The following is a 19871-nucleotide window of genomic DNA, read 5'->3' as shown; positions in this document are numbered from 1 at the left end:
TGGGGCAGAGATCGCATCATAGGTAAGTGCCTTTATAGATAACACTTAGTCCATGTGATTTTCTGGACTGGTTTCGATCGCCTGAGGGGGGGTCGGAGAGGAATTTTCCAGAGTATTTTATCCCTTATTGACGCTGGGTTTTTCTCTGGTTTTTTGGCTCTCCCAGGAGATTACATGGCTGCTGGGGGTGGAGAGGGAGGAAGTGTCTAGTCATGAAGGTCTAGCCATCATGAGTGTGGGGCAGGTTTGATGGGCCAGCTGGTCTTTAGCTGCCCGTCATTTTCGTTTGTTTGTATAATATATTATAAAGTTCACAGAGCTCCCCCCTCTTAACCACCTTCTTCCCAGACTGCCAAAGCTTAAGCCTCTCACAGTCCACCCCTCATGACTCATCTCCTTTACACTCGAGGCTCCACAGCACCTCCCCCTGGTGCTCTGGGGCACTGCGCCACCTGTGGGAGAGGTTTGATGTTAACCGTTCTGCTCTCAACCCCCCCACAACCCGCCCCTTTTTGCAGCAAATCAACAACTGCACGGTGGAACTGCATGCCAAACCGGAATACCACAAGTTTCTCATTGGACGGGGCGGCGGGAACATCCGGAAGGTGCGTGACCGTACTGGGGCCCGGATCATCTTCCCAACGGCAGACGACCGGGACCAAGAACTGATCACCATCGTCGGGAAAGAGGAGGCAATAAAGCAGGCGCACAAGGAATTGGAGATTCTTATTAAGAACCTGGTGAGATCTCTGCATTAATTTCCATGCCCCCACCTCATTGTACAGGAAGAAAGAACTTGTATTTTTATAGCGCCTTTCACGACCTCAGGACGTCCCAAAGCGCTTTACAGCCAATGAAGTACTTTTGAAGCATGGTCACTTTTGCAATGTAGGGAAACACAGCTGCCAGTTTGCGCACAGCAAGCTCCCATCAACTGCAATGACATCACCTATTTTTTTAGATGTTGGTTGCGGGATAAATATTGCCCAGGGAGAGCTCCCGTGCTCTTCTTCAAAATAGTGGCTATGGGATCTTTTACATTCACCTGAGAGGGCAGACAGGACCTCAGTTTAACATCTCATTCAAAAGACAGCACCTCCGACAATTGTTTGCCCCAAATTCTTCTTGTTGGACTGATCCTTAACACTCATGCCCGAGAGCTTTACAGATGTAAATTCCATGACCTACCACCTGGTAATGTTGGGCCCTTATAGATCTTTTATGGTTCTCCTCAGCTTACTCTTTGTCAAGTTTCTCACTATAATACGCTGCCCTGTAAGCCGTTTACCACGGACTGGTTTGTGCACAGGTGTTTTGTTACGTGGATGTCCAATTTATCCCTGGCTGTATTAGTACCTGCGATCAGAACCTGCTGCTGTAGTATGTTGCACAGTCGTGCTACAGAAAGAAAGACTGTGTTCCTACAGCATGTCCCACAGAAACATCTTAAAGATTTACACGAATCACTTGTCGCTGTTATACAGACATTTAGTGCACAGGGAGATCCCGCAAACCGCAGTGAGATGAATGACCAATTGGCCGGGTTTTTGGTTGAGGGAGGAATAATGGCCAGGGCACTGGGAGAACTCCCCTGCCCTTCTCCGCATTGTGTTGCGGGATCCTTTAACATCCTTTACCGGCGTAAATTCCATGACCTGCCACCCGGTAACATTGGGCCCGTATAGGTCTCTTACGGTTCTCCTCAGCTTACCAAAGAGCCGGCATAGGCACGATGGGCCGAATGGCCTCCTGTGCTGTATCATGCTATGATCGACCCGAACGGTCGGAATGTGTTAGACGGGCCCCAGTTTGGAGCCCCACCGGAAGGATGACAGAATGCAGCGCCCCTGCGGTACCGCACTGGAGCGACTGGATTGTGTCTTCCCTTTCTGCTGTGGCACTTGAACTCCCAACCTTTGACCTCAGGGGTGAGTGTCAAGCTGACAGTTTCCCCGAAATGGATCTCACTGATCCCAGAAGTAGAATATTTTGAGTCTTTTATTTGGTGTAACCACAGGTCACATTTGCGATACGAGCTGTCCATTGGGGGGGGAGTGGGGGGGCTCAGTGGATACATGCACTGCCTACTATGGTACTGCACCATAGAGATACAGAAACTCAATGGTTCGGTCCCGGGTCTGTGATTAGCTAGTAAATCTAAGTAGGGGGGATAGCAAAGGGGGGGAAGATTGACCGTAGCACACCAGGGCTAGGGAGGGGGAGAAAATTCAACCAAGGGGTTACCCTTCTGATCAGTATCCAGTGACTGATCTCTGCTGGACAGTGGATGCAGTGCAGGTCAGTGGCGGACCACCTGCCCTGTGCCTGGTGTATTGAAGCCTTTAACCCGTCTGTAAAGAACAGGATTACGATTTTGTTGTGCAGTGCGCACAGACGATGCCTCCTCCCAGGACGGGGGGCCTAGTTTTCATGAACCTGTGGGTAGAATAGCCTTGCCAGCTCGCACTCAAAGCACAGCCGCTCGGGCGAGGCCTCGGAGGGATGCCGACACCCATGGAGCTATTCTGCAGGGTGAGTCGGCACCTTCCGGAGAGGAGGAGGGGGCGTGGGGAGGTGAGGGAACCGGGAAACGGTAGCCGAGGTGCGCTGCGAATGTCCGGACTAGCCCATTGGTCACGCTGAAATCCCACTCCTTTCTCCGAAAGGACAACGTCATTGAGGACCTGATGATCGTAGATCCCAAATACCACCGGCACTTTGTGGCGCGCAGAGGGCAGGTCCTGCGTGAGATCGCGGAGGAGTACGGAGGCGTGACGGTCAGCTTCCCCCGCACAGGGGTCCAGAGCGACAGAGTGATGCTCAAAGGGGCAAAGGACTGCGTGGAAGCGGCTAAACGGCGCATCCAGGAGATCATCGGAGACCTGGTAAGCACCTCAGAAAGAAAGAACGACTTCTGTAGCACCTTTCACATCCTCAGCACTTCACGGCCACTGAATTATTTTGAAGTGTAGTCACTGTTGTTACGCAGGCAAACGCAGCGGCACTTCTGTGCGCAGTTAGGTTCCACAAATGGTTATTATGCCTCGGCAGTGTTGGTGGAGGATAAATGTTGGCCAGGACACCACAAGAATTCCCCTGTTCTTCTTCATATAGTGTCACGGGATCTACTGCATCCATCCATAAGATGGGACCTCTGACAGTGCAGCACTCCCTCAGTACTGCACTGCACTGGGAGTGTCAGCCTGGATTATATGCTTGAGGTTCTGGAATGGGGCTTGAACCCACAACCATTACTGACCTACAGGGAAGAGTGCTACCAACCGAGCCAAGCTGGCTGCCAGCAATACATCAGTCAGGGACGGTGAAGTGAAGGATTGAATATGGAATTTCCGTTTCTCTTTTTTTCCTCCGTTCTCTCCTCCTCATCCTGAAGGCACTAATCCCTGCTCTGGCTCCTCAGCGGTTCAGCGCCCTCTCCCAAGTGGCCACTCAGGTCGGCAGGCCACTGACTGTGGGGAGATGTCACAAACAGCCCTAACGCTGTCAGAGGCCAGAGTCCAGGCAGACACTTCCAGCAGGTGTCACCAGATCAGGAGCGGGAAACCCTGCTTGATTTTCTTCTCAGTCCACCGTGATCCAAGGGCGCGGAGGCCAGTTGAAGCACCCCAACTGCTGCCCTGGCTGAGATGAACTGACCTCAACACCGACTGGGGATTGAAGCCGGGGTTGTCCTGGTCTGCTCCACACTGGGTTGGCCTTTACCAGGTCCCCCCACCTCCATCAACTATCCCTTGCCAAGCGAGCAGTGGACAATCTGCCCTCCAGCCCTTCGTCAGTGCTATCAGGAGGACCATGCAGGACTCACTGAGTTTTATTTGCAACCCACTGGGCACAGCCAAGATCCAGACACGGGTGGGGGGTGGGAGGGGTCGCCAGTTGTGAACCTGTGTCACTGCTGTGTGATTATGGAGGCAATAACAACAACAACTTGCATTTATATAGCGCCTTTAACACAGTAAAGCGTCCCAAGGCGCTTCACAGGAGTGTAATCAGACAAAAACTGACACCAAGCCAAAGAAGGGGACATTAGGACAGGTGGCCGAAAGCTTGGTCAAAGACATAGATTTTAAGCAGCGACTTAAAGGACGAAAGAGAGGCGGAGAGGTTTAGGGAGGGAATTCCAGAGCTTGAGGGGTAAACGGCCGTCAATGGTGGGGCGAAGGGGGTGAGGGGGAGTGCACAAGAGGCCAGAGCTGGAGGAAGGCAGAGTTCTCGGAGGGTTGTAGGGATGGAGGAGGTTACAGAGATGGTGAGGGTGCGAGGCCGTGGAGGGATTTGATTGAACATGAGGATGAGAATTTTAAAATTGAGGCGTTGGTGGACCAGGAGCCAGTGTAGGTCAGCGAGGACAGTGGTGATGGGTGAATGGGACTCTGTAAGGCACCCTGTAATAAACACAGAGATACATTTTGTAGTGTTTACAAAGTTAAAGGAAGTTCTTTTAAATATCATTGGTTTATGATGACAGGTTAATAAGTTTTCTTTAACTTTGCACAAACACCAGCACTTTTAACAATTGGAGTAAATCAAAAATTCTATTTACGTTGCTCGACCTTGAGGAATGCGGCCTGGAGATTTAAACGGGCAATCTCATTCAGTGTCTCAGATTTTTAAACGTTTTTAATTCTTTTTTTTTGTGTTCATCAAGGTGAGGGATGTCAGTGCCAGGGAATGGAACTCTTTTCCATTTCAGGCACCCAGTGTCGGCATCAAGCACTCCCTGGTCTGGTACAGCATGGGTTAGATGCAGGATAAAGCTCCCTCTACACTGCCCCATCAAGCACTCCCACGTTAGGTAAAGATGCAGAGTAAAACTCCCTCTACACTTCCCCATCAAACACTCCCAGGTCAGGTACAGCAGGGCTAGCTACAGAGTAAAGCTCCCTCTACACTGCCCCATCAAACACTCCCAGGTCAGGTAAAGATGCAGAGTAAAGCATCCTCCACACTGCCCCATCAAATACTCCCAGGTCAGGTAAAGATGCAGAGTAAAGCTCCCTCCACACTGTCCTATCAAACACTCCCAGGTTAGGTAAGGATGCAGAGTAAAGCATCCTCCACACTGCTCCATCAAACACTCCCAGGTCAGGTAAAGATGCAGAGTAAAGCTCCCTCCACACTGTCCCATCAAACACTCCCAGGTTAGGTAAGGATGCAGAGTAAAGCTCCCTCAACACTGCCCCATCAACCTAGAAAAGTGCCCACGAGAGCACATTTTTCCATTTCCCACATTAGCAATTGTGTGGCCTCGATGAGTGAGATTGCCAGTTTGGAGGCACTTTTGTGCTGTGGGCCTTTGACCACTAGGAACTAGATAAGGGCTGTTCAAAGTCTTTTCATGTCGGGTCCTTACAGGCAATAGACTGAGGAGACTTTCATTGGAATTCAATTGGAACGCCAAGTTTTGAGGACCTGTATAGATGGCACGGTGTGAAAACTAGTGGGATAGTCATCACGATGGCAGTCGCCTCCCAGCGCCAGATTCAGGGTGCTGGCTGACGTCTGTGCACAGAACAGACCGGGTTAGTCAGATTCAAGTAACGGTTGGATCTGGAAATCATAGGAACATGAGTAGGCCACTCAGCCATTGGAGCCTGTTCCGCCAATCAGTTAGATCATGGGCTGATCTGTATCTTAACTCCTTCTACCCGCCTTGGTTCCGTAATCCTTTAAACCCATACCTAACAAAAATCTTATCAATCTCAGTTTTGAAATTTTCATATTTTGAACTATGCTGTACCAGGCAGCGCAGTGAGGAACACCAAGGGGTGGATTATAACTTTCACCTCGGGCAGAAAACTGGCAGAACTGAAGAAAACTGAAGTGAACAGAAAGGAAAACTAAGCAGGGGTCTTAGTGATCCGCGAGGCCCAGTTCATCGCCCAGCAGTGAAACTTAAAACCCACCCTTCTAGTTTCAGGAATCTTCACACTTCGAACAACAAAAACAACAACAACAACTTGCATTTATATGAGAACATAAGAAATAAGAGCAGGAGTAGGCCATACGGCCCCTCGAGCCTGCTCCGCCATTCAATCAGTGCATGGCTGATCTTCAACCTCAACTCCACTTTCCCGCCCGATCCCCATATCCCGTGATTCCCCTAGAGTCCAAAAATCTATCGATCTCAGCCTTGAATAAATTCAACGACTCAGCATCCACAGCCCTCTGGGGTAGAGAATTCCAAAGATTCACAACCCTCTGAGTGAAGAAATTCCTCCTCATCTCAGTCTTAAATGGCCGACCCCTTATCCTGAGACCATGCCCCCTAGTTCTAGACTCTCCAGCCAGGGGAAACATCCTCTCAGCCTCTACCCTGTGAAGACCCCTCAGAATCTTATATGTTCCAATGAGATCACCTCTCATTCTTCTAAACTCCAGAGAGTATAGGTCCATTCTACTCAACCTCTCCTCATAGGACATCCCTCTCACCCCAGGAATTAACCTAGTGAACCTTCGTTGCACTGCCTCTAAGGCAAGTGTATCCTTCCTTAGATAAGGAGACCAAAACTGTACGCAGTACTCCAGGTGAGGTCTCACCGAAGACCTGTACGATTGTAGTAAGACTTCCTTACTCTTGTATTCTAACCCCCTTTGCAATAAAGGCCAACAAGCCATTTGCCTTTATAATTGCTTCCTGTACCTGCATGCTAACTTTTTGTGTTTCTTGTACCAGGACACCCAAGTCTCTCTCGACACCAACATTTAATAGTTTCTCACCATTTAAAAAATATTCTGTTTTTCTATTCTTCCTATCAAACTGGATAACCTCACATTTCCCCACATTATACTCCATCTGCCACCTTGCGCACTCACTTAACCTGTCTATATCCCTTTGCAGACACTTTGTGCCCTCCTCACAGCTTACTTTCCTACCTAGCTTTGTATCGTCAACAAACTTGGATATACTACATTCGGTCCCTTCATCCAAGTCATTAATATAGATTGTAAATAGCTGAGGCCCAAGCACCGATCCTTGCGGCACCCCACTAATTACAGCCTGCCAACCTGAAAATGACCCGTTTATCCCTACTCTGTTTTCCGTCAGTTAACCAATCCTCTATCCATGCTAATATATTACCCCCAACCCCATGAGCCCTAATCTTGTGTAACAATCTTTTATGTGGCACCTTATCGAATGCCTTTTGAAAATCCTAATATACTACATCCACTGGTTCCCCTTTATCTACGCTGCTAGTTACATCCTCAAAAAACTCTAATAAATTCGTCAAACACGATTTCCCTTTCATAAAACCATGTTGACTCTGCCTAATCATATTATGATTTTCTAAGTGCCCTGTTACCACCTCCTTAATAATGGATTCCAGCATTTTCCCGACGACTGATGTCAGGCTAACTGGGCCTGTAGTTCCCTGTTTTCTCTCTCCCTCCTTTCTTGAATAGCGGGGTTACATTTGCTACCTTCCAATCCACTGGGACCGTTCTGGAATCTAGGGAATTTTGGAAGATCACAACCAATGCATCCACTATCTCTGCAGCCACCTCTTTTAGAACCCTCGGATGTAAGCCATCAGGTCCAGGGGATTTATTGGCTTTTAGTCCTATTAGTTTCTCCAGTACTTTTTCTCTAGTGATATTAATTACTTTAAGTTCCTCACTTTCATTAGTCCCTTGGTTCCCCACTATTTCTGGTATGCTTCTTTTATCTTCTACTGTGAAGACAGATACAAAATATTTGTTTAACGCATCTGCCATTTCCTGATTCCCTATTATAATTTCTCCTGTCTCAGCTTCTAGGGGACCTACTTTTGCTACTCTCTTCCTATTTACGTACATGTAGAAGCTTTCACAATCCATTTTTATATTTTTTGCTAGTTTACTTTCATACTCCCTTTTGATCAATTTTTTGGTCATCCTTTGCTGGTTTCTAAAACTTTCCCAATCCTCAAGCTCACTACTCTTCTTGGCAACATTGTCAGCCTCTTCTTTTAATCCAATACTATCCTTAACTTCTTTAGTTAGCCACGGATGGATCACTTATCCCGTGGAGTTTTTATTTCTCATTGGAATGTATATTTGTTGAGAATATTGAAATATTTCTTTCAATGTTTGCCATTGCTTTTCAACCGTCATACCCTTTAATTTAATTTCCCAATCTACCTGAGCCAACTCGCCCCTCATACCTATGAAAAAAAAAGTAACACTCACCAACTAATCACCTACCTCCTGCCATGTGACGTCACTGTTTCAATTTCTGCCTGTGGTGAGTTGACTCCGACCGTGTAAAAGCCACCGCTTTACAGCCTCCCGCTCTCACTCCGCTCTCGGGCCTTCTCCCACCGCCGCACTGCCTCCCGCTCGCACACTACCCTCGGGCCTTCTCCCACCGCCGCACTGCCTCCTGCTCGCACACTACCCTCGGGCCTTCTCCCACCGCCGCACTGCCTCCTGCTCGCACACTACCCTCGGGCCTTCTCCCACCGCTTTACAGCCTCCCGCTCTCACTCCGCTCTCGGGCCTTCTCCCACCGCCGCACTGCCTCCCGCTCGCACACTACCCTCGGGCCTTCTCCCACCGCCGCACTGCCTCCCGCTCGCACACTACCCTCGGGCCTTCTCCCACCGCCGCACTGCCTCCTGCTCGCACACTACCCTCGGGCCTTCTCCCACCGCCGCACTGCCTCCTGCTCGCACACTACCCTCGGGCCTTCTCCCACCGCTTTACAGCCTCCCGCTCTCACTCCGCTCTCGGGCCTTCTCCCACCGCCGCACTGCCTCCCGCTCGCACACTACCCTCGGGCCTTCTCCCACCGCCGCACTGCCTCCCGCTCGCACACTACCCTCGGGCCTTCTCCCACCGCCGCACTGCCTCCCGCTCGCGCACTACCCTCGGGCCTTCTCCCACCGCCGCACTGCCTCCCGCTCGCGCACTACCCTCAGGCCTTCTCCCACCGCCGCTCTGCCTCCCGCTCGCGCACTACCCTCAGGCCTTCTCCCACCGCCGCACTGCCTCCCGCTCGCGCACTACCCTCGGGCCTTCTCCCACCGCCGCACTGCCTCCCGCTCGCGCACTACCCTCGGGCCTTCTCCCACCGCCGCACTGCCTCCCGCTCGCACACTACCCTCGGGCCTTCTCCCACCGCCGCACTGCCTCCCGCTCGCACACTACCCTCGGGCCTTCTCCCACCGCCGCACTGCCTCCCGCTCGCGCACTACCCTCGGGCCTTCTCCCACCGCCGCTCTGCCTCCCGCTCACGCACTACCCTCGGGCCTTCTCCCACCGCCGCTCTGCCTCCTGCTCGCGCACTACCCTCGGGCCTTCTCCCACTGCCTCCTGCTCTCACTCCGCTCTCACTCCGCTCTCGGGCCTTCTCCCACCGCCGCACTGCCTCCCGCTCGCGCACTACCCTCGGGCCTTCTCCCACCGCCGCACTGCCTCCCGCTCGCGCACTACCCTCGGGCCTTCTCCCACCGCCGCACTGCCTCCCGCTCGCGCACTACCCTCGGGCCTTCTCCCACCGCCGCTCTGCCTCCCGCTCGCACACTACCCTCGGGCCTTCTCCCACCGCCGCACTGCCTCCCGCTCGCACACTACCCTCGGGCCTTCTCCCACCGCCGCACTGCCTCCCGCTCGCGCACTACCCTCGGGCCTTCTCCCACCGCCGCACTGCCTCCCGCTCGCACACTACCCTCGGGCCTTCTCCCACCGCCGCACTGCCTCCCGCTCGCGCACTACCCTCGGGCCTTCTCCCACCGCCGCACTGCCTCCCGCTCGCACACTACCCTCGGGCCTTCTCCCACTGCCTCCTGCTCTCACTCCGCTCTCACTCCGCTCTCGGGCCTTCTCCCACCGCCGCTCTGCCTCCCGCTCGCACACTACCCTCGGGCCTTCTCCCACCGCCGCACTGCCTCCCGCTCGCTCACTACCCTCGGGCCTTCTCCCACCGCCGCACTGCCTCCCGCTCGCACACTACCCTCGGGCCTTCTCCCACCGCCGCACTGCCTCCCGCTCGCGCACTACCCTCGGGCCTTCTCCCACCGCCGCACTGCCTCCTGCTCGCACACTACCCTCGGGCCTTCTCCCACCGCCGCACTGCCTCCCGCTCGCACACTACCCTCGGGCCTTCTCCCACCGCCGCACTGCCTCCCGCTCGCGCACTACCCTCGGGCCTTCTCCCACCGCCGCACTGCCTCCCGCTCGCACACTACCCTCGGGCCTTCTCCCACCGCCGCACTGCCTCCCGCTCGCACACTACCCTCGGGCCTTCTCCCACCGCCGCACTGCCTCCCGCTCAGACACTACCCTCGGGCCTTCTCCCACCGCCGCACTGCCTCCCGCTCAGACACTACCCTCGGGCCTTCTCCCACCGCCGCACTGCCTCCCGCTCTCACTCCGCTCTCGGGCCTTCTCCCACCGCCGCACTGCCTCCTGCTCGCACACTACCCTCGGGCCTTCTCCCACCGCCGCACTGCCTCCTGCTCGCACACTACCCTCGGGCCTTCTCCCACCGCCGCACTGCCTCCCGCTCGCACACTACCCTCGGGCCTTCTCCCACCGCCGCACTGCCTCCCGCTCGCACACTACCCTCGGGCCTTCTCCCACCGCCGCACTGCCTCCCGCTCTCACTCCGCTCTCGGGCCTTCTCCCACCGCCGCACTGCCTCCTGCTTGCACACTACCCTCGGGCCTTCTCCCACCGCCGCACTGCCTCCCGCTCGCACACTACCCTCGGGCCTTCTCCCACCGCCGCACTGCCTCCCGCTCGCACACTACCCTCGGGCCTTCTCCCACCGCCGCACTGCCTCCCGCTCTCGCACTACCCTCGGGCCTTCTCCCACCGCCGCACTGCCTCCCGCTCACGCACTACCCTCGGGCCTTCTCCCACCGCCGCACTGCCTCCCGCTCTCACTCCGCTCTCGGGCCTTCTCCCACCGCAGCACTGCCTCCCGCTCCCGCTCTGCTCTCGGGCCTTCTCCCACCGCCGCACTGCCTCCCGCTCCCGCTCTGCTCTCGGGCCTTCTCCCGCCGTAGCACTGCCTCCCGCTCCCGCTCTGCTCTCGGGCCTTCTCCCGCCGTAGCACTGCCTCCCGCTCCCGCTCTGCTCTCGGGCCTTCTCCCGCCGTAGCACTGCCTCCCGCTCTTGCACTCCTCTCGGGCCTTCTGCCAGCCATTCACCTACCTGTTGTCCTGTGACGTCACTCCTTGATTTTTTTCGATCCCGTTGAATTTATCCTGAAGCTCCAAGTGAGCTTAGACCTTCGATCCCCGACTTTTATTTACTTGCCTCTGCCTTTACATTACCCGCTTCCGCCTTGGCTGCTCTCAGAACTCTTCCTCTCTGTCCACTGTCCTTCCCTCTCACCAAATTCTCAAGTCCCCACTCTGTTGGCAATCCACTCTGTTCGCTCTGTGCTTTAGCAGGTAACCTTCTACTTTATACACCTTTTGAGAACAGCAGTTACAGCTGATTAACTGTTAACTGCTACCTAACTTGCAGTTTCTTTTAAAGTTTTAAAGTTCAATGTTTAATTTTAACTAAATTTTAATTTCAATTCACCCGCTACTTTAACAGAGTCCCCCTCTCACCAAATTCTCAAGTTCCCACTCTGTTCGCTATCCACTCCATTCACTCTGTGCTTTAATGGATAACCTTCTACTTTATACACCTTTTTTGTAGCGTCTTTAACGTAGTAAAAACATCCCAAGGCGCTTCACGGGAGCGATTACCAGACAAAATTTGACACCGAGCCACATAAGGAGATATTAGGACAGGTGACCAAAAGCTTGGTCAAAGAGGTAGGTTTTAAGGCTCGACTTAAAGGAGGAGAGAGAGGCGGAGAGGCTTAGGGAGTGAATTCCAGAGCTTGTGGCCCAGGCAGCTGAAGGCACGGCCGCCAATGGTGGAGCGATGAAAATCGTGGATGCGCAAGCGGCCAGAATTGGAGGAACACAGAGATCTGGGAGGGTTGTCGGGCTGGAGGAGATTACAGAGATAGGGGAGGGGGCGGGGCCATGGAGGGATTTGAACGCAAGGATGAGAATTGCAAAGCACTTTGAATCCAGAAGTACTCCTCTAAAATGACTCCTCTTTCTAAATTTTCTTTTTCTTTTTGCCTGTGCCTTACAGGAAGCCCAGGTGACCCTGGAGTGTGTGATCCCACAGCGGTTCCATCGAGCAGTCATGGGACTGAAGGGCTCCAAGGTGCAGCAGATCACCAGGGATTACGACGTGCAGATCAAATTCCCCGAACGGGACGAAAACCAAGGTACCTTTCAGAGGTAAAAGCAGAAAATGCTGGAAAGCGCTCAGCAGGTGAGGCAGCATCTGTGGAGAGAGAGAGAGAGACACGAGAGTTAACGTTTCAGGTCGATGACCTATCGTCAGAACTGGAAGAAGTTTGAGATTTAATAGTTTATAAGCAAGGTCAGACGCGGGGGTTAGGGGAGGAAAGCTGTGATACGCTGGAGGGGTGGGAGTGATTCAGTGACAAAAGTGCAAGGCAAAAGGCGGGTGTTAATGGGACAGTAAAGAAACAAAAGATGGGACCCGCACCTGGAGTACAGTGAGCAGTTCTGGGCACCGCACCTTCGGAAGGACATATTGGCCTTGGAGGGAGTGCAGCGTAGGTTTACTGGAATGATACCCGGACTTCAAGGGTTAAGTTACAAGGAGAGATTACACAAATTGGGGTTGTATTTTCTAGAGTTTCGAAGGTTAAGGGGTGATCTGATCGAAGTTTATAAGATATTAAGGGGAACAGATAGGGTGGATAGAGAGAAACTATTTCCGCTGCTTGGGGATTTTAGGAGTAGGGGGCACAGTCTAAAAATTAGAGCCAGACCTTTCAGGAGTGAGATTAGAAAACATTTCTACACACAAAGGGTGGTAGAAGTTTGGAACTCTCTTCCGCAAACGGCAATTGATACTAGCTCAATTGCTAAATTTAAATCTGAGATAGATAGCTTTTTGGCAACCAAAGGTATTAAGGGATATGGGCCATAGGCAGGTATATGGAGTTCGATCACAGATCAGCCATGATTTTATCAAATGGCGGAGCAGGCACGAGGGGCTGAATGGCCTACTCCTGTTCCTATGTCCCGAGGAGGTGTAAATGATCACCGCAGAACCATTACCAGCACCAGTTCTGACCAATGGTCATCGACCTGAAACGTTAACCCTTGTTTCTCTCTCCACAGATGCTGCCTGACCTGCTGAGTGTTTCCATCAATTTCTGTTCTTATTTCACATTACCAGCACCGGCTGTCCGAGAAAAGGGGAGGGGTGATTATGATCTGAAGTTGTTCCAGAAGGAATGAATCGCAGGCTGTAGCCAGAGGAAGCAGGGGCCTGATGCTTAATTCTCATCCCAGCGTGACCCCTAGACCACAGTGTTATTTTCATGTTGAAGATATCCATTTGAGAGCGTGTGTGTACAAGCATTAGTCTGGGGTGTCGTTCCATATCTTGATTATTGTTATGAGTTTTTGAGGGTTCCTACGCTATTTGTTTTCCTCTGTTACAGGTTTTTGGAGGGGGTTCCTTTGCCATATTTTAGTCCAGATATTCATAGAATCATACAGCACTTTGTGCCTGTGTCAGGCAATATTTTTGACTTCTGTTTTCAGACTTCCGTGTGTACAACTCTAGCTCCCTATGTCCGCCTGGATATCTAAATGATCAATTTGTAGCGTGCCCAGGGAACAAACAGAGAACCCTCTTCCGTTTATTTCAGCTGCTGGATCCATCCCATGCCCTCACACTTTCCTCCTTGTCTCTGGAAAGTGGCATAATAACACTATCCAAGACTTTGACTTTGGCTTTAACAACAACGTGCATTTCTACAGCGCCTTTAACGTAGTAAAAACGTCCCCATCGTGCTTCACAGGAGCGTGATCAGACAAAATTTGACACCGAGCCACATAGGGAAATATTAGGACAGGTGACCAAGAGCTTGGTCAAAGAGGTAGGTTTTAAGGAGCGTCTTCAAAGAGGAGAGAGAAGTGGAAAGGTTTAGGGAGGAAATTCCAGAGCTTAGGGCCGAGGCAGCTGCCAGACAGATTTATTAAACAGTATTTGAACAAGTAAATAGTAGGAGTAACACAATATATAGTTTTACAGTGGTTGCTAGCTCGCGATGTAATAGAAAATAGCAGGAAATTGGACATGAAGCTGAGTTCGGATCGGTCAATGCCCTGTGGGTGGCGGAGAGGGCCCAGGGGCTATGTGGCCGGGTCCTGCTCCGACTTGTGTTCTTTAGATTTGTGGTTGGGATCAGATCAGCCATGATCTTATTGAATGGCGGAGCAGGCTCGAGGGGCCGATTGGCCTACTCCTGCTCCAATTTCTTATGTTCTTATGTTCTTAAAATAAGAAATAGTTTATAACCCCTGTGCTGAATGATTTACGTAGTAGCCTGACACAGTGGCTCTTTTCCTTTTCTCTTGGTCTGGTCTATCTCTCTTCAAAGGCTTAAGCCATACACCAGAAATTTCCTTGGGTCCTCTCCTAATCGGCCGGTGTAACATCGGCGTAAGATCGGAGGAAATCCCGGATACACCGGAGTTTCCTCCCAACTTCCAGGGGAACCCCTGAGGAAATTCCCGCCGATTGTCTCTGATTCAGACAAGTCAGGTTGATAAACACCTTCAGAAACAGTGACCGGCCACCAAGCAGATTTGAATAACTGTCTGTTAAATTCGAGAACAAATAAAAACCAGATCAATGACCGGATAGTCTGTTTTTTGATGGTGTTGGTTGAGGGATAAATGTTGGCTGAGAGAACCCTCCTTCTTCCAATAGTGCTGTGGGACCTTTCACATCCACCTGCGCAGGCAGACGCCCCAAAAGATGACACATCTGACAGTGCAGCACTCTCCCCCTCTGCACTGAAGTGCCAGCCTAAATTATGTGTTAAAGTCTCTGGAGTAAGGATTGAAACCCACGAGCGTCTGATGTTGATGCAAGAGTGCTACCCACTGAACCAGGGCTGACATCTTTGTATGTGTCCCCGTGTTGGAAATCTATTAGAGCTTTATGGAAAGGCCTATTAACTATCCGTAAATAGCTTTTCATCAGGGGAATCGGGCTCCATTGAGATTGATTTTCCACTTGTTAATGAGGAGATCGGCCTCATTTAGATGGATGTGATCAGACATTTATTTAGCAGCTTGCAAGTGTGGCTCAGTCCTGTAATTAGAACACATGGGACCAGTATCGAGAGTCTCCCTCCCCTCAACACCTTACACTGATACAGCACCTTTAATGTGGTAAACAGGCCCTGCTTCACAGAGAAGAAACGGGCGTCAAACAGAGGCAGAAGAGTTAGGAGCGGTGACTGAAGGGGTAGGATTTGGGGAAGTAGGGGCAGCAGTAGCAAGGTGGGGGCGGGGGTTTAGGACGAGAGTTGCAATGAGATATTTGAAAGGCCCTGCCATGTATGGTGAGGCCGGGAGAGGAGAGGAGAGGAGAGTGGCCGCAGGAGGCCAGAGTTGGAAAGAGCCAAGAGCACGAGCTGGGATGTTGGGCCGGAGGAGGTCGCCAGTGTTTACGCTCCACATGAGCCTTCTCCCACCCCTCTCCGTCTCACCCTATCAACATATATATTCCTTTCTCCCTCATGCATTCATCTAGCTTCCCCATCTATGCTATTCGCTTCAACTACTACTTGTGGTAGCGAGTTCCACAATTTAACCACTCACTGGGTATTCCTACTTTCTCCAAGCAATCTCGCACTATGTCCCTCCATCCTCGTGTTCAGTTTTGGACACCTCGCCTGAGGAAAGGAAAGATGTACTTGCCTTGGAGACGGGCTCTTCTCAGATGAAGGGATTGGGCTACGATGAGACTGGGGGTGAACATGGACTCCATTCCTGGAGATGTAGGTTAAGGGCTGATTTTCAAATCATTAAGCTAATGAAGTTTTTTAAAGAGTAGCTGGTGAATGAGTCCTTGTTAGAGGACTCCCAAACAAGGAGGCATGACCTTAAATTTCATGCTAAGTTGGCTAATAGCATATTTAAATTTCTTCATCCGAGAAACTGAATGTTGAACACAAGGCCACAGATGCAGTCAGTTGATCATTTAAAATGAGGTACCCTCCCTATTTTCCAAGTACAGATATGGAGAAAGATCAAGGTGTTTAATTGTGTATTCTTATGTCCTCTTATTCCACTTCTGGGTAGTTTTATGTCGCCCCTCCCAGTTTGGGCCTTGGAGGGCTTGCAGCGCAGATTCACTAGAATGATACCATGCCTAAAAGGGTTAAATTATGAGGCAAGGTTGCATAGACTAGGCTTCTATTCCCTTAAGTATAGAAGATTGAGGGGTGATCTGATCGAGCCGTTTAAAATGTCAAAAGATTTGATAGGGTAGATGCGGAGAGATTATTTCCTCTAGTGGGGGAATCAAAAACAAGGTGACATAATCTTAATAATTAGAGCTAGACCATTCAGGAATGAAATCAGGAAGCACTTTTTCCCACAAAGGATAATAGAAATCTGGAATTTTCTCCCCCAAAAGGCTGTGGGTGCTGGGACAATTGGAACTTTCAAGAGTGAGATCGATAGATTTTTTGTTAAGTGAGGGTCTCAGGGGATATGGAGCAAAGGCGGGTAAATGGAGTTGAGGTACAGATCAGCCATGATTTTATTGAATGGTGGAGCAGGCTCGATGGGCCGTATGGCCTACACCTGCTCCTATTTCTTACGTTCTTATGATCCAATTGAATGGCGTAGCAGGCCCAAGGGGCTGAATGGCCTCCTCCTGTTCCTAAAGTCCCAGTCTGGCTCGGCTCATTAGGCGACACGTGGTTTTCTATCCGTGCCATTATGACATGTGCTGGTTTTGCCGTTGACCAGGTCTGGATCTGCACCCTCAGGAAAACGGGGATTTGAACTCTGACCTCAGGGAGGCAGAGCCTGTTCCCAGGAAGTGCGATGTCATCTTCATCTCGGGCCGGAAGGAGAAGTGTGAGGCGGCTCGTGAGGCACTGCTGGTAGGTCACTCGCTCCCTTACCCGTGAACAGGTTTAGGATAATAGGGCTGATTCTGTGGGGGTGGCACAATCTCCCCCCCCCCCCCTACCCACCCACGCCAGTGTAGAGGGAGCTTTACTCTGTATCTAACCCGTGCTGTACCTGCCCTGGGAGTGTTTGATGGGACAGTATAGAGGGAGCTTTACTCTGTATCTAACCCGTGCTATACCTGCCCTGGGAGTGTTTGATGGGGCAGTGTAGAGGGAGCTTTACTCTGTATCTAACCCGTGCTGTACCTGGGAGTGTTTGATGGGACAGTGTAGAGGGAGCTTTACTCTGTATCTAACCCGTGCTGTACCTGGGAGTGTTTGATGGGACAGTGTAGAGGGAGCTTTACTCTGTATCTAACCCGTGCTGTACCTGGGAGTGTTTGATGGGACAGTGTAGAGGGAGCTTTACTCTGTATCTAACCCATGCTGTACCTGCCCTGGGAGTGTTTGATGGGACAGTGTAGAGGGAGCTTTACTCTGTATCTAACCCTGTACCTGCCCTGGGAGTGTTTGATGGGACAGTGTAGAGGGAGCTTTACTCTGTATCTAACCCCTGCTGTACCTGCCCTGGGAGTGTTTGATGGGACAGTATAGAGGGAGCTTTACTCTGTATCTAACCTGTGCTGTACCTGCCCTGGGGGTGTTTGATGGGACAGTGTAGAGGGAGCTTTACTCTGTATCTAACCCGTGCTGTACCTGCCCTGGGGGTGTTTGATGGGACAGTGTAGAGGGAGCTTTACTCTGTATCTAACCCTGTACCTGCCCTGGGAGTGTTTGATGGGACAGTGTAGAGGGAGCTTTACTCTGTATCTAACCTGTGCTGTACCTGCCCTGGGGGTGTTTGATGGGACAGTGTAGAGGGAGCTTTACTCTGTATCTAACCCGTGCTGTACCTGCCCTGGGAGTGTTTGATGGGGCAGTGTAGAGGGAGCTTTACTCTGTATCTAACCCGTGCTGTACCTGCCCTGGGAGTGTTTGATGGGACAGTGTAGAGGGAGCTTTACTCTGTATCTAACCCGTGCTGTACCTGCCCTGGGAGTGTTTGATGGGACACTGTAGAGGGAGCTTTACCCTGTATCTAACCCGTGCTGTACCTGCCCTGGGAGTGTTTGATGGGACAGTGTAGAGGGAGCTTTACTCTGTATCTAACCCGTGCTGTACCTGCCCTGGGAGTGTTTGATGGGACAGTATAGAGGGAGCTTTACTCTGTATCTAACCCGTGCTGTACCTGCCCTGGGAGTGTTTGATGGGACAGTGTAGAGGGAGCTTTACTCTGTATCTAACCCGTGCTGTACCTGCCCTGGGAGTGTTTGATGGGACAGTATAGAGGGAGCTTTACTCTGTATCTAACCCGTGCTGTACCTGCCCTGGGAGTGTTTGATGGGACAGTGTAGAGGGAGCTTTACTCTGTATCTAACCCGTGCTGTACCTGCCCTGGGAGTGTTTGATGGGACAGTGTAGAGGGAGCTTTACTCTGTATCTAACCCGTGCTGTACCTGCCCTGGGAGTGTTTGATGGGACAGTGTAGAGGGAGCTTTACTCTGTATCTAACCCGTGCTGTACCTGCCCTGGGAGTGTTTGATGGGACACTGTAGAGGGAGCTTTACCCTGTATCTAACCCGTGCTGTACCTGCCCTGGGAGTGTTTGATGGGACAGTGTAGAGGGAGCTTTACTCTGTATCTAACCCGTGCTGTACCTGCCCTGGGAGTGTTTGATGGGACAGTGTAGAGGGAGCTTTACTCTGTATCTAACCCGTGCTGTACCTGACCCTGGGAGTGTTTGATGGGACAGTGTAGAGGGAGCTTTACTCTGTATCTAACCCGTGCTGTACCTGCCCTGGGAGTGTTTGACGGGACAGTGTAGAGGGAGCTTTACTCTGTATCTAACCCGTGCTGTACCTGACCCTGGGAGTGTTTGATGGGACAGTGTAGAGGGAGTTTACTCTGTATCTAACCCGTGCTGTACCTGCCCTGGGAGTGTTTGATGGGACAGTGTAGAGGGAGCTTTACTCTGTATCTAACCCTGTACCTGCCCTGGGAGTGTTTGATGGGACAGTGTAGAGGGAGTTTACTCTGTATCTAACCCTGTACCTGCCCTGGGAGTGTTTGATGCTCACACTGTTTGTGGTGTCAGAAATGTAAAGTGCTCCATCCTCCATCATTGACACTCCTCATCTGCTGAGCACCAAATTCATAAAAGAGACTGTTTGTTGAATGAAAACCTGTTGAACAGATGGAGTCTGATGCAGCTCTTATCATTGCCCAGGCCTTAGTCCCAGTTACTGTGGATCTGGAGGTTCCGTTTGACCTGCACCGATACATCATTGGGCAAAAAGGAAGCGGTATTCGCAAAATGATGGAAGAGTATGAGGTAAATCAGATATACTCCCAGCTGTAAACTATAATACTTGTAAACTATAATACCTGTAAACTATAATACTTGTAAACTATATAGCTGTAAACTATAATACCTGTAAACTATAATACCTGTAAACTATAATACCTGTAAACGATAATAGCTGTAAACGATAATACCTGTAACGAAAATAGCTGTCAACTATAATAGCTGTAAACTATATACCTGTAAACGATAATACCTGTAAACGATAATACCTGTAAACGATAATACCTGTAAACCATAATAGCTGTAAACGATAATACCTGTAAACGATAATACCTGTAAACGATAATACCTGTAAACCATAATACCTGTAAACTATAATACCTGTAAACGATAATACCTGTAAACCATAATACATGTATATATTTGGCACCTTGTTACATCACAACCTCTCTTACAGAGGTATGTGAGATCGTCATGGAAGTGGTAAATCAGAACTATTTAAGTTGTCAGTAGGACACAGGT

At 51.1% G+C, this 19871-nt stretch overlaps 1 protein-coding gene across 3 annotated transcripts in view; it reads left to right on the top strand.

The window, feature by feature from the left end:
* hdlbpb (high density lipoprotein binding protein b) overlaps window positions 1-19871 on the top strand; it is a 108858-nt gene that overhangs the window by 72784 nt on the left and 16203 nt on the right. For 2 of the 3 annotated variants that reach the window (XM_067972096.1, XM_067972095.1), the window contains 5 exons: window positions 519-740; window positions 2667-2885; window positions 12109-12247; window positions 16839-16975; window positions 19272-19376. In XM_067972096.1, coding sequence (XP_067828197.1) covers window positions 519-740; window positions 2667-2885; window positions 12109-12247; window positions 16839-16975; window positions 19272-19376 — 822 coding nt within the window. Of the gene's footprint in view, window positions 1-518; window positions 741-2666; window positions 2886-12108; window positions 12261-16838; window positions 16976-19271; window positions 19377-19871 lie in introns of those variants that run through there. The other variant, XM_067972097.1, reaches the window with a different exon arrangement.

Source organism: Heptranchias perlo, chromosome 35, assembly GCF_035084215.1.
Source record: "Heptranchias perlo isolate sHepPer1 chromosome 35, sHepPer1.hap1, whole genome shotgun sequence".
NCBI classification, from domain to species: domain Eukaryota; kingdom Metazoa; phylum Chordata; class Chondrichthyes; order Hexanchiformes; family Hexanchidae; genus Heptranchias; species Heptranchias perlo.
This window is presented reverse-complemented; position numbering and strand designations above follow the sequence as displayed.